The sequence below is a fragment of the Coregonus clupeaformis genome, chromosome 10 (genome assembly GCF_020615455.1).
Source record: "Coregonus clupeaformis isolate EN_2021a chromosome 10, ASM2061545v1, whole genome shotgun sequence".
NCBI lineage: Eukaryota > Metazoa > Chordata > Actinopteri > Salmoniformes > Salmonidae > Coregonus > Coregonus clupeaformis.
The window spans coordinates 35,961,392-35,974,006 of NC_059201.1; the positions used below are offsets into that span (position 1 = coordinate 35,961,392).

Here is a 12,615-nt window from a genome sequence, read left to right on the forward strand (position 1 = left end):
CAGTTGTAACAGTTTGTTTTATAAGAATTGCATATGAACATTATTTATAGCTAACAATACATCTGTATATCATATAGAAGATAATATATTTGGTATAAATCAAATTATAGCATGCTCATACAGTAAAAACGAACGAAAGTAGTTCTTCATCAATATCATGGGAATTGTAATAATGAAGCATAAAACCAGCTGGAGAATGAAGCCTTCTGCTCGTCATCCAAGGCGATCCGTTTCAGAGGGGAAATTGAATATTCCATTCCTGGCATAGAAAGTGTTACTCACGACTCCTGATCTTCCATTGGCTGGAGACCTGTAGTCTCTTTCATAGTCACCTGGGACATAGACGGAACGTTGACATTTAAATGTGTATTTGAAAGTCTTTCTTTTCCATGCATTGCTTTGTGATAAACATGCTCAAAACAAACACAAACTAGTTTGTAATCCTTTCAAGCTTCTTTTTTAAATTATTGTATTATATTATATTCATTAGCCAGGGAAATAGCCTTAAGATCAACATCAACATTATCTTTTTCCATTCAGCCCTTTAAAGGTATGGCTATAGGAAGCATCCCAGAACCAGTCTCCATCCATAGTCATTATAAAGGCTCACACATGCTTATAACCAGTAATGAAGCGTTATACCTGCTGGCATAAAGTGCTATTAAATGGTAAAGTGTTACCATACATTTCACCCAGTCTCCATCCATAGTCATAAAGTGTCATACATGCTTACAACAAAGTACTAAAGCATCAAGTACAAGATTACCAAACATCTCACCCAGTCTCCATCCGTAGTCCCAGGAAGACAGTAGAGGGTAGTCAAACTTCTCCTCTGGGCCTTTCTGGGTGCGTGTGTGGAGGTAGAGGCTGCGGCCCTCCCCTCTTTGGAAAAACCCTGGTAGAGAGAGTCCTTGGTCTGGGGCGTCACTGCTCTCATCAGGGGAGCCTCGCTCAGGGACCTGGGCTAAGGGTAACCAAGAACATCATTTCGGAAGACATTCATATGTTTTAAATCCTCAAAGATATTTTATATGAAAATGTACTGTTGTATTTTTCTAAAATCAGTCTCATCTGGTGATTTCTGAGCCTGTGTGGGGGAAGGGAATAGGTTCCTTTTCATTAAACAACAGGTGGCTTGGCCTCCTTTAGTGGTCCTAGGCTGAGGCAGGGAAGGAAAGTAAGTCCCTGACACCCAGAAGAACTCTTTACGTTTCAAATGCTCAGGCATGACAGCAAAATGGTCCAATTCACGCACCTATCAAGAGAATGCATCATCACTACCTCTGATCTGGCAGACTCACTAAACACAAATTCTCCATTTATAAATGATGTCTGAGTGTTTTGGAGCCTCTGGCTGTCCGTAGGTAAAATAAGGAATTTGTTGTATGGCATTTACTTTTGATACATAAGTACATTTTAAACAAGATACTTTAATACTTTTACTTAAGTAGTATTTTACTGAGTCACTTTCACTTTTAATTTGGTCATTTTCTATTAACGTATCTTTACTTTTACTCAAATATGGCAACTGGGAACTTTTTCCACCACTGGGCTTAGGTTACCACACACATTGTGGCGCAGTCGGCAGAATCAATAATTGTTGTACTCCTGTGGCTGAGGCAACTATTTGTATTTAAAGTTTGTCAAATAAAATTAATTAATTAACTCACCTGTCCATGGGCACTACAGCCTCTCTCCTCCTCTCCAGGGTAGATAACATAGGAGGCAGGATAGTCTTAGTGGTGGGGGTGGTGGTCAGGGGGAGCTTAGGGAGCCTCAGACCCAGCCCCAGCTGCTCCTTGGCCCTGCGGGAGACGAAGCTGGTGGGGTAGTCTTGTCCGTAGCGGCTCTTCCAGGCCAGCCGGGTGTAGCACTCCTTCGCTATCTGCTCCCGGTAACAGTTCTGGTTCTGGGTGGTCAGGAGGTTCCTCATCCTCTGGAGTGTTCTGTCCAGTTCTAGAATGTCCTGTACTCTTCTAGAGTGTCCTGTCCTGTTCTAAAATGCCCTGTTCTGTTCTAGAATGTTCTAGAGTGTCCTGTACTGTTCTGACCTGTCTGTAGAACAGGCTGTTCCTGCACTGGTTGGCTGGTTCTGCTGTTCTAGAGTGTCCTGTCCTGGTTGATTTCAGAGTGGAGACTTCCGGAATATTTATCTTCTCCCTCACTGAACCAGAACTCTGTCTGCTTTTCCATAGGTATTATCTCAGTCAGAAACATAACCTAACCTTGTGGCTCAGATTCAGAAACCTAAGAACAGTCTCTCGCTCCCTCTCTCTATGGTTACCCAATCAGAGACCAGTACGTTCCAGACAGGTGCCTTTATGTGTGTGTCTAGAAAACGGAGAGGTCGTTTCACCAGCCAGCCTCACTGTGCCCCCACCTACCAGCTGAAAGAACTGTAGGACATGACGGAACACAACACACACAGAGCAAGTGAGAGCAGTTCTGCTTCATGTTCAGATGATGGCGCTGTAGTTTTCTCACTGTGAGTCCGCATACTGTGGTCTCTGCTGAGCAATGATACTTTAGGAGAATCTCCATTGAAAAGCCTTTTTATTCCAGGAATAGGCTTAGTATGGGTCTGAGAACCAGTGCATACCGTCTGTCTAGAAGAGGACTGATTTACCCGGCAACACCGTACCTCAGAAATTGTTTTATTACCGGAATAATCGATGGAAACGCAATGAATAAAATGTAATATTAAAAAGGGAAAAACTAAGAACAGTGTTCCTAAATGTGTGATAATATAATCTCTATAAATAAAATATATCCAGGAAGCTTGAATCAGTTACTAAACTATTCTAAATCTGGAATACAGTGAACCTATTCAATCAAATGTATTTATAAAGCCCCTTTTACAGATGTCACAAAGTGCTTATACAGAAACCCAGCCTAAAACCCCAAACAGCAAGCAATGCAGATGTAGAAGCACGGTGGCTAGGAAAAACTCCCTAGAAAGACAGGAACTAGGAAGAAACCTAGAGAGGAACCCGGCTCTGAGGGGTGGCCAGTCCTCTTCTGGCTGTGCCGGGTAGAGAGGAACCAGGCTCTGAGGGGTGGCCAGTCCTCTTCTGGCTGTGCCGGGTAGAGAGGAACCAGGCTCTGAGGGGTGGCCAGTCCTCTTCTGGCTGTGCCGGGTAGAGAGGAACCCGGCTCTGAGGGGTGGCCAGTCCTCTTCTGGCTGTGCCGGGTAGAGAGGAACCAGGCTCTGAGGGGTGGCCAGTCCCCTTCTGGCTGTGCCGGGTAGAGAGGAACCCGGCTCTGAGGGGTGGCCAGTCCTCTTCTGGCTGTGCCGGGTAGAGAGGAACCAGGCTCTGAGGGGTGGCCAGTCCTCTTCTGGCTGTGCCGGGTAGAGAGGAACCAGGCTCTGAGGGGTGGCCAGTCCTCTTCTGGCTGTGCCGGGTAGAGAGGAACCCGGCTCTGAGGGGTGGCCAGTCCTCTTCTGGCTGTGCCAGGTAGAGAGGAACCCGGCTCTGAGGGGTGGCCAGTCCTCTTCTGGCTGTGCCAGGTAGAGAGGAACCCGGCTCTGAGGGGTGGCCAGTCCTCTTCTGGCTGTGCCGGGTAGAGAGGAACCAGGCTCTGAGGGGTGGCCAGTCCCCTTCTGGCTGTGCCAGGTAGAGAGGAACCAGGCTCTGAGGGGTGGCCAGTCCTCTTCTGGCTGTGCCAGGTAGAGAGGAACCAGGCTCTGAGGGGTGGCCAGTCCTCTTCTGGCTGTGCCGGGTAGAGAGGAACCAGGCTCTGAGGGGTGGCCAGTCCTCTTCTGGCTGTGCCGGGTAGAGAGGAACCAGGCTCTGAGGGGTGGCCAGTCCTCTTCTGGCTGTGCCAGGTAGAGAGGAACCAGGCTCTGAGGGGTGGCCAGTCCTCTTCTGGCTGTGCCAGGTAGAGAGGAACCAGGCTCTGAGGGGTGGCCAGTCCTCTTCTGGCTGTGCCAGGTAGAGAGGAACCAGGCTCTGAGGGGTGGCCAGTCCTCTTCTGGCTGTGCCTCTTTGTTTATTTGTGTGTTTATCTGGATCCCCATTAGCTTTTGCAGAAGCAGCAACTACTCTTCCTGGAGTCCACAAAAAACACAAAACATAACAAGTAACAAAACACTGATAGAAAGTCACACAAAATAAAAATACAACGATATTCAAACAATACAACAAAATTATACAAACAATATAACTAAAACATGATGTGTGTGTCTGTGTGTGTCTGTGTGTGCCTGTGTGTGTCTGTGTGTCTGTGTGTGTCTGTGTGTGTCTGTGTGTGTGTCTGTGTGTGTCTGTGTGTGTCTGTGTGTGTCTGTGTGTGTGTCTGTGTGTGTCTGTGTGTGCCTGTGTGTGTCTGTGTGTGTCTGTGTGTGTCTGTGTGTGTCTGTGTGTGTGTGTCTGTGTGTGTCTGTGTGTGTCTGTGTGTGCATGTCTGTGTGTGTGTCTGTGTGTGTCTGTGTGTGTGTCTGTGTGTGTGTCTGTGTGTGTGTCTGTGTGTGCCTGTGTGTGTCTGTGTGTGTGTCTGTGTGTGTCTGTGTGTGTCTGTGTGTGTGTCTGTGTGTGCCTGTGTGTGTCTGTGTGTGTGTCTGTGTGTGTCTGTGTGTGTCTGTGTGTGTCTGTGTGTGTGTCTGTGTGTGTGTCTGTGTGTGCCTGTGTGTGTGTCTGTGTGTGTGTCTGTGTGTGCCTGTGTGTGTGTCTGTGTGTGTCTGTGTGTGCATGTTTGTGTGTCCCCGCTGTTCCATGAGATGTTGTTTAATCCTTTTTTTAAAGGTAATGTTGCTGTTTGCTTGAGTAATTGGAGATGGGAGTTCCATACGATCATGGCTCTGTATAATACTGTGCGTTGACGTGAATTCGTTTTGGACTTGGGGACTGTGAAGAGACCTCTGGTGGCATGTCTTGTGGGGTATGTATGGGTGTCTAAGCTGATTGTTATTTGATTATGCAGACAATCTGGAATCTTCATCACAGTAATATTTCTTATAGAAATTGAAAGAGAAGCAGTTAATATCTTATCAACCCTCAACCAGGAAAGACTGGCATGCATCTTGTTGATGTTAGTTCTGTATGTGCAGTTAAGGGCATGGCGTGCTGCTCTGTTTTGAGCCAGCTGCAGCTTTGCTAGGTCTTTCTTTGCTGCACTTGACCATATTACTGGACAGTAATCAAGATGGGACAAGACCAGAGTCTGAACAACTAGTACAGTAGATCTTTGTATCAAAAACGCAGAACATACAGTGGGGAAAAAAAGTATTTAGTCAGCCACCAATTGTGCAAGTTCTCCCACTTAAAAAGATGAGAGGCCTGTAATTTTCATCATAGGTACACGTCAACTATGACAGACAAAATGAGACATTTTTTTCCAGAAAATCACATTGTAGGATTTTTTATGAATTTATTTGCAAATTATGGTGGAAAATAAGTATTTGGTCACCTACAAACAAGCAAGATTTCTGGCTCTCACAGACCTGTAACTTCTTCTTTAAGAGGCTCCTCTGTCCTCCACTCGTTACCTGTATTAATGGCACCTCTTTGAACTTGTTATCAGTATAAAAGACACCTGTCCACAACCTCAAACAGTCACACTCCAAACTCCACTATGGCCAAGACCAAAGAGCTGTCAAAGGACACCAGAAACAAAATTGTAGACCTGCACCAGGCTGGGAAGACTGAATCTGCAATAGGTAAGCAGCTTGGTTTGAAGAAATCAACTGTGGGAGCAATTATTAGGAAATGGAAGACATACAAGACCACTGATAATCTCCCTCGATCTGGGGTTCCACGCAAGATCTCACCCCGTGGGGTCAAAATGATCACAAGAACGGTGAGCAAAAATCCCAGAACCACACGGGGGGACCTAGTGAATGACCTGCAGAGAGCTGGGACCAAAGTAACAAAGCCTACCATCAGTAACACACTACGCCGCCAGGGACTCAAATCCTGCAGTGCCAGACGTGTCCCCCTGCTTATGCCAGTACATGTCCAGGCCCGTCTGAAGTTTGCTAGAGTGCATTTGGATGACCCAGAAGAGGATTGGGAGAATGTCATATGGTCAGATGAAACCAAAATATAACTTTTTGGTAAAAACTCAACTCGTCGTGTTTGGAGGACAAAGAATGCTGAGTTGCATCCAAAGAACACCATACCTACTGTGAAGCATGGGGGTGGAAACATCATGCTTTGGGGCTGTTTTTCTGCAAAGGGACCAGGACGACTGATCCGTGTAAAGGAAAGAATGAATGGGGCCATGTATCGTGAGATTTTGAGTGAAAACCTCCTTCCATCAGCAAGGGCATTGAAGATGAAACGTGGCTGGGTCTTTCAGCATGACAATGACCCCAAACACACCGCCCGGGCAATGAAGGAGTGGCTTCGTAAGAAGCATTTCAAGGTCCTGTCCTGGAGTGGCCTAGCCAGTCTCCAGATCTCAACCCCATAGAAAATATTTGGAGGGAGTTGAAAGTCCGTGTTGCCCAGCGACAGCCCCAAAACATCACTGCTCTAGAGGAGATCTGCATGGAGGAATGGGCCAAAATACCAGCAACAGTGTGTGAAAACCTTGTGAAGACTTACAGAAAACGTTTGACCCGTGTCATTGCCAACAAAGGGTATATAACAAAGTATTGAGAAACTTTTGTTATTGACCAAATACTTATTTTCCACCATAATTTGCAAATAAATTCATTAAAAATCCTACAATGTGATTTTCTGGAATTTTCTTTCTCAATTTGTCTGTCATAGTTGACGTGTACCTATGATGAAAATTACAGGCCTCTCTCATCTTTTTAAGTGGGAGAACTTGCACAATTGGTGGCTGACTAAATACTTTTTTTCCCCACTGTACCCTTTGTTGGCAATGACACAGGTCAAACGTTTTCTGTAAGTCTTCACAAGGTTTTCACACACTGTTGCTGGTATTTTGGCCCATTCCTCCATGCAGATCTCCTCTAGAGCAGTGATGTTTTGGGGCTGTCGCTGCAACACGGACTTTCAACTCCCTCCAAAGATTTTCTATGGGGTTGAGATCTGGAGACTGGCTAGGCCACTCCAGGACCTTGAAATGCTTCTCACGAAGCCACTCCTTCGTTGCCCGGGCGGTGTGTTTGGGATCATTGTCATGCTGAAAGACCCAGCCACGTTTCATCTTCAATGCCCTTGCTGATGGAAGGAGGTTTTCACTCAAAATCTCACGATACATGGCCCCATTCATTCTTTCCTTTACACGGATCAGTCGCCCTGGTCCCTTTGCAGAAAAACAGCCCCAAAGCATGATGTTTCCACCCCCATGCTTCACAGTAGGTATGGTGTTCTTTGATGCAACTCAGCATTCTTTGTCCTCCAAACACGACGAGTTGAGTTTTGACAAAAAAGTTATATTTTGGTTTCATCTGACCATATGACATTCTCCCAATCCTCTTCTGGATCATCCAAATGCACTCTAGCAAACTTCAGACGGGCCTGGACATGTACTGGCTTAAGCAGGGGGGACACGTCTGGCACTGCAGGATTTGAGTCCCTGGCGGCGTAGTGTTACTGATGGTAGGCTTTGTTACTTTGGTCCCAGCTCTCTGCAGGTCATTCACTAGGTCCCCCCGTGTGGTTCTGGGATTTTTGCTCACCGTTCTGGTGATCATTTTGACCCCACGGGTGAGATCTTGGGAGCCCCAGATCGAGGGAGATTATCAGTGGTCTTGTATGTCTTCCATTTCCTAATAATTGCTCCCACAGTTGATTTCTTCAAACCAAGCTGCTTACCTATTGCAGATTCAGTCTTCCCAGCCTGGTGCAGGTCTACAATTTTGTTTCTGGTGTCCTTTGACAGCTCTTTGGTCTTGGCCATAGTGGAGTTTGGAGTGTGACTGTTTGAGGTTGTGGACAGGTGTCTTTTATACTGATAACAAGTTCAAACAGGTGCCATTAATACAGGTAACGCGTGGAGGACAGAGGAGCCTCTTAAAGAAGAAGTTACAGGTCTGTGAGAGCCAGAAACCTTGCTTGTTTGTAGGTGACCAAATACTTATTTTCCACCATAATTTGCAAATAAATTCATTACAAATCCTACAATGTGATTTTCTGGATTTTTTTCTTCTCATTTTGTCTGTCATAGTTGACGTGTACCTATGATGAAAATTACAGGCCTCTCTCATATTTTTAAGTGGGAGAACTTGCACAATTGGTGGCTGACTAAATACTTTTTTTCCCAACTGTACCCCTCTAGATAACACTACATACCCCTCTAGATAATAATAATAATAATAATAATAATAATAATATGCCATTTAGCAGACGCTTTTATCCAAAGCGACTTACAGTCATGCGTGCATACATTTTTGTGTATGGGTGGTCCCGGGGATCGAACCCACTACCTTGGCGTTACAAGCGCCGTGCTCTACCAGCTGAGCTACAGAGGACCACAGATAACACTACAGACCCCTCTAGATAACACTACATACCCCTCTAGATAACACTACAGACCCCTCTAGATAACACTAGACAGACCCCTCTAGATAACACTAGACATACCCCTCTAGATAACACTACATACCCCTCTAGATAACACTACATACCCCTCTAGATAACACTAGACAGACCCCTCTAGATAACACTAGACATACCCCTCTAGATAACACTAGACATACCCCTCTAGATAACACTACAGACCCCTCTAGATAACACTAGACATACCCCTCTAGATAACACTACATACCCCTCTAGATAACACTACAGACCCCTCTAGATAACACTAGACATACCCCTCTAGATAACACTACAGACCCCTCTAGATAACACTAGACATACCCCTCTAGATAACACTACATACCCCTATAGATAACACTAGACAGACCCCTCTAGATAACACTACATACACCTCTAGATAACACTACATACCCCTATAGATAACACTAGACAGACCCCTCTAGATAACACTACATACACCTCTAGATAACACTACATACACCTCTAGATAACACTACATACCCCTCTAGATAACACTACAGACCCCTCTAGATAACACTAGACAGACCCCTCTAGATAACACTAGACATACCCCTCTAGATAACACTAGACATACCCCTCTAGATAACACTACATACCCCTCTAGATAACACTAAATACCCCTCTAGATAACACTAGACAGACCCCTCTAGATAACACTAGACATACCCCTCTAGATAACACTAGACATACCCCTCTAGATAACACTACAGACCCCTCTAGATAACACTAGACATACCCCTCTAGATAACACTAGACATACCCCTCTAGATAACACTACAGACCCCTCTAGATAACACTAGACATACCCCTCTAGATAACACTACAGACCCCTCTAGATAACACTAGACATACCCCTCTAGATAACACTACATACACCTCTAGATAACACTACATACCCCTCTAGATAACACTACAGACCCCTCTAGATAACACTAGACAGACCCCTCTAGATAACACTAGACATACCCCTCTAGATAACACTACATACCCCTCTAGATAACACTAGACATACCCCTCTAGATAACACTACATACCCCTCTAGATAACACTACATACCCCTCTAGATAACACTAGACAGACCCCTCTAGATAACACTAGACATACCCCTCTAGATAACACTAGACATACCCCTCTAGATAACACTACAGACCCCTCTAGATAACACTAGACATACCCCTCTAGATAACACTAGACATACCCCTCTAGATAACACTACATACCCCTCTAGATAACACTACAGACCCCTCTAGATAACACTAGACATACCCCTCTAGATAACACTACAGACCCCTCTAGATAACACTAGACATACCCCTCTAGATAACACTACATACCCCTATAGATAACACTAGACATACCCCTCTAGATAACACTAGACAGACCCCTCTAGATAACACTACATACACCTCTAGATAACACTACATACACCTCTAGATAACACTACATACCCCTCTAGATAACACTACAGACCCCTCTAGATAACACTAGACATACCCCTCTAGATAACACTACAGACCCCTCTAGATAACACTACATACCCCTCTAGATAACACTACATACCCCTCTAGATAACACTAGACATACCCCTCTAGATAACACTAGACATACCCCTCTAGATAACACTAGACATACCCCTCTAGATAACACTAGACATACCCCTCTAGATAACACTAGACATACCCCTCTAGATAACACTAGACATACCCCTCTAGATAAAACTAGACATACCCCTCTAGATAACAATAGACATACCCCTCTAGATAACACTAGACATACCCCTCTAGATAACACTAGACAGACCCCTCTAGATAACACTAGACATACCCCTCTAGATAACACTAGACATACCCCTCTAGATAAAACTAGACATACCCCTCTAGATAACACTAGACAGACCCCTCTAGATAACACTAGACAGACCCCTCTAGATAACACTAGACATACCCCTCTAGATAACACTAGACATACCCCTCTAGATAACACTAGACATACCCCTCTAGATAAAACTAGACATACCCCTCTAGATAACACTAGACAGACCCCTATAGATAACACTAGACAGACCCCTCTAGATAACACTAGACAGACCCCTCTAGATAACACTAGACATACCCCTCTAGATAACACTAGACATACCCCTCTAGATAACACTAGACATACCCCTCTAGATAACACTAGACAGACCCCTCTAGATAACACTAGACATACCCCTCTAGATAACACTAGACAGACCTCTCTAGATAACACTAGACAGACCCCTCTAGATAACACTAGACATACCCCTCTAGATAACACTACATACCCCTCTAGATAACACTACAGACCTCTAAATAACACTACATACCCCTCTAGATAACACTACATACCCCTCTAGATAACAGTAGACATACCCCTCTAGATAACACTAGACATACCCCTCTAGATAACACTAGACATACCCCTCTAGATAAAACTAGACATACCCCTCTAGATAAAACTAGACAGACCCCTCTAGATAACACTAGACAGACCCCTCTAGATAACACTAGACAGACCCCTCTAGATAACACTAGACAGACCCCTCTAGATAACACTACAGACCCCTCTAGATAACACTAGACAGACCCCTCTAGATAACACTAGACAGACCCCTCTAGATAACACTAGACAGACCCCTCTAGAGAACACTACAGACCTCTAAATAACACTACATACCCCTCTAAATAACAGTAGACATACCCCTCTAGATAACACTACATACCCCTCTAGATAACAGTAGACATACCCCTCTAGATAACACTAGACATACCCCTCTAGATAACACTACATACCCCTCTAGATAACACTAGACAGACCCCTCTAGATAACACTACAGACCCCTCTAGATAACACTAGACATACCCCTCTAGATAACACTAGACAGACCCCTCTAGATAACACTAGACATATCCCTCTAGATAACAATACAGACCTCTAAATAACACTACATACCCCTCTAAATAACAGTAGACATACCCCGCTAGATAACACTACAGACCCCTCTAGATAACACTAGACATACCCCTCTAGATAACACTAGACAGACCCCTCTAGATAACACTAAACAAACCCCTCTAGATAACACTAGACATACCCCTCTAGATAACACTACAGACCCCTCTAGATAACACTAGACATACCCCTCTAGATAACACTAGACATACCCCTCTAGATAACACTACAGACCCCTCTAGATAACACTAGACATACCCCTCTAGATAACACTACAGACCCCTCTAGATAACACTAGACATACCCCTCTAGATAACACTAGACATACCCCTCTAGATAACACTAGACAGACCCCTCTAGATAACACTACATACACCTCTAGATAACACTACATACACCTCTAGATAACACTACATACCCCTCTAGATAACACTACAGACCCCTCTAGATAACACTAGACATACCCCTCTAGATAACACTACAGACCCCTCTAGATAACACTACATACCCCTCTAGATAACACTACATACCCCTCTAGATAACACTAGACATACCCCTCTAGATAACACTAGACATACCCCTCTAGATAACACTAGACATACCCCTCTAGATAACACTAGACATACCCCTCTAGATAACACTAGACATACCCCTCTAGATAACACTAGACATACCCCTCTAGATAACACTAGACATACCCCTCTAGATAAAACTAGACATACCCCTCTAGATAACAATAGACATACCCCTCTAGATAACACTAGACATACCCCTCTAGATAACACTAGACAGACCCCTCTAGATAACACTAGACATACCCCTCTAGATAACACTAGACATACCCCTCTAGATAAAACTAGACAGACCCCTCTAGATAACACTAGACAGACCCCTCTAGATAACACTAGACAGACCCCTCTAGATAACACTAGACATACCCCTCTAGATAACACTAGACATACCCCTCTAGATAACACTAGACATACCCCTCTAGATAACACTAGACATACCCCTCTAGATAACACTAGACATACCCCTCTAGATAACACTAGACATACCCCTCTAGATAACACTAGACATACCCCTCTAGATAAAACTAGACATACCCCTCTAGATAACACTAGACAGACCCCTCTAGATAACACTAGACAGACCCCTCTAGATAACACTAGAC

The 12,615-nt window shown here is 44.5% G+C and overlaps 1 protein-coding gene across 1 annotated transcript; it reads right to left on the bottom strand.

Moving 5' to 3' along the window:
* On the bottom strand, positions 1-2,288 carry LOC121575973. Its single transcript, XM_041889273.2, has 3 exons — positions 1,671-2,288; positions 779-959; positions 1-332 (listed from the first exon to the last, which is right to left on the bottom strand). The coding sequence occupies exons 1-3, from the start codon at positions 1,931-1,933 to the stop codon at positions 279-281; spliced, it is 498 nt and encodes a 165-aa protein (XP_041745207.2). The 5' UTR covers positions 1,934-2,288; the 3' UTR covers positions 1-278.
* Positions 2,289-12,615: the final 10,327 nt, after the last annotated feature.

Excerpts from the sequence above, each read along its gene's own strand:
- LOC121575973 (XM_041889273.2), bottom strand. The coding sequence starts at position 1,933 with ATGAGGAACCTCCTGACCACCCAGAACCAGAACTGTTACCGGGAGCAG. Across the intron at positions 960-1,670 it reads GCTGTAGTGCCCATGGACAG|GTCCCTGAGCGAGGCTCCCC; the intron begins GTGAGTTAATTA and ends CCCTTAGCCCAG. Across the intron at positions 333-778 it reads GGACTACGGATGGAGACTGG|GTGACTATGAAAGAGACTAC; the intron begins GTGAGATGTTTG and ends TCTATGTCCCAG.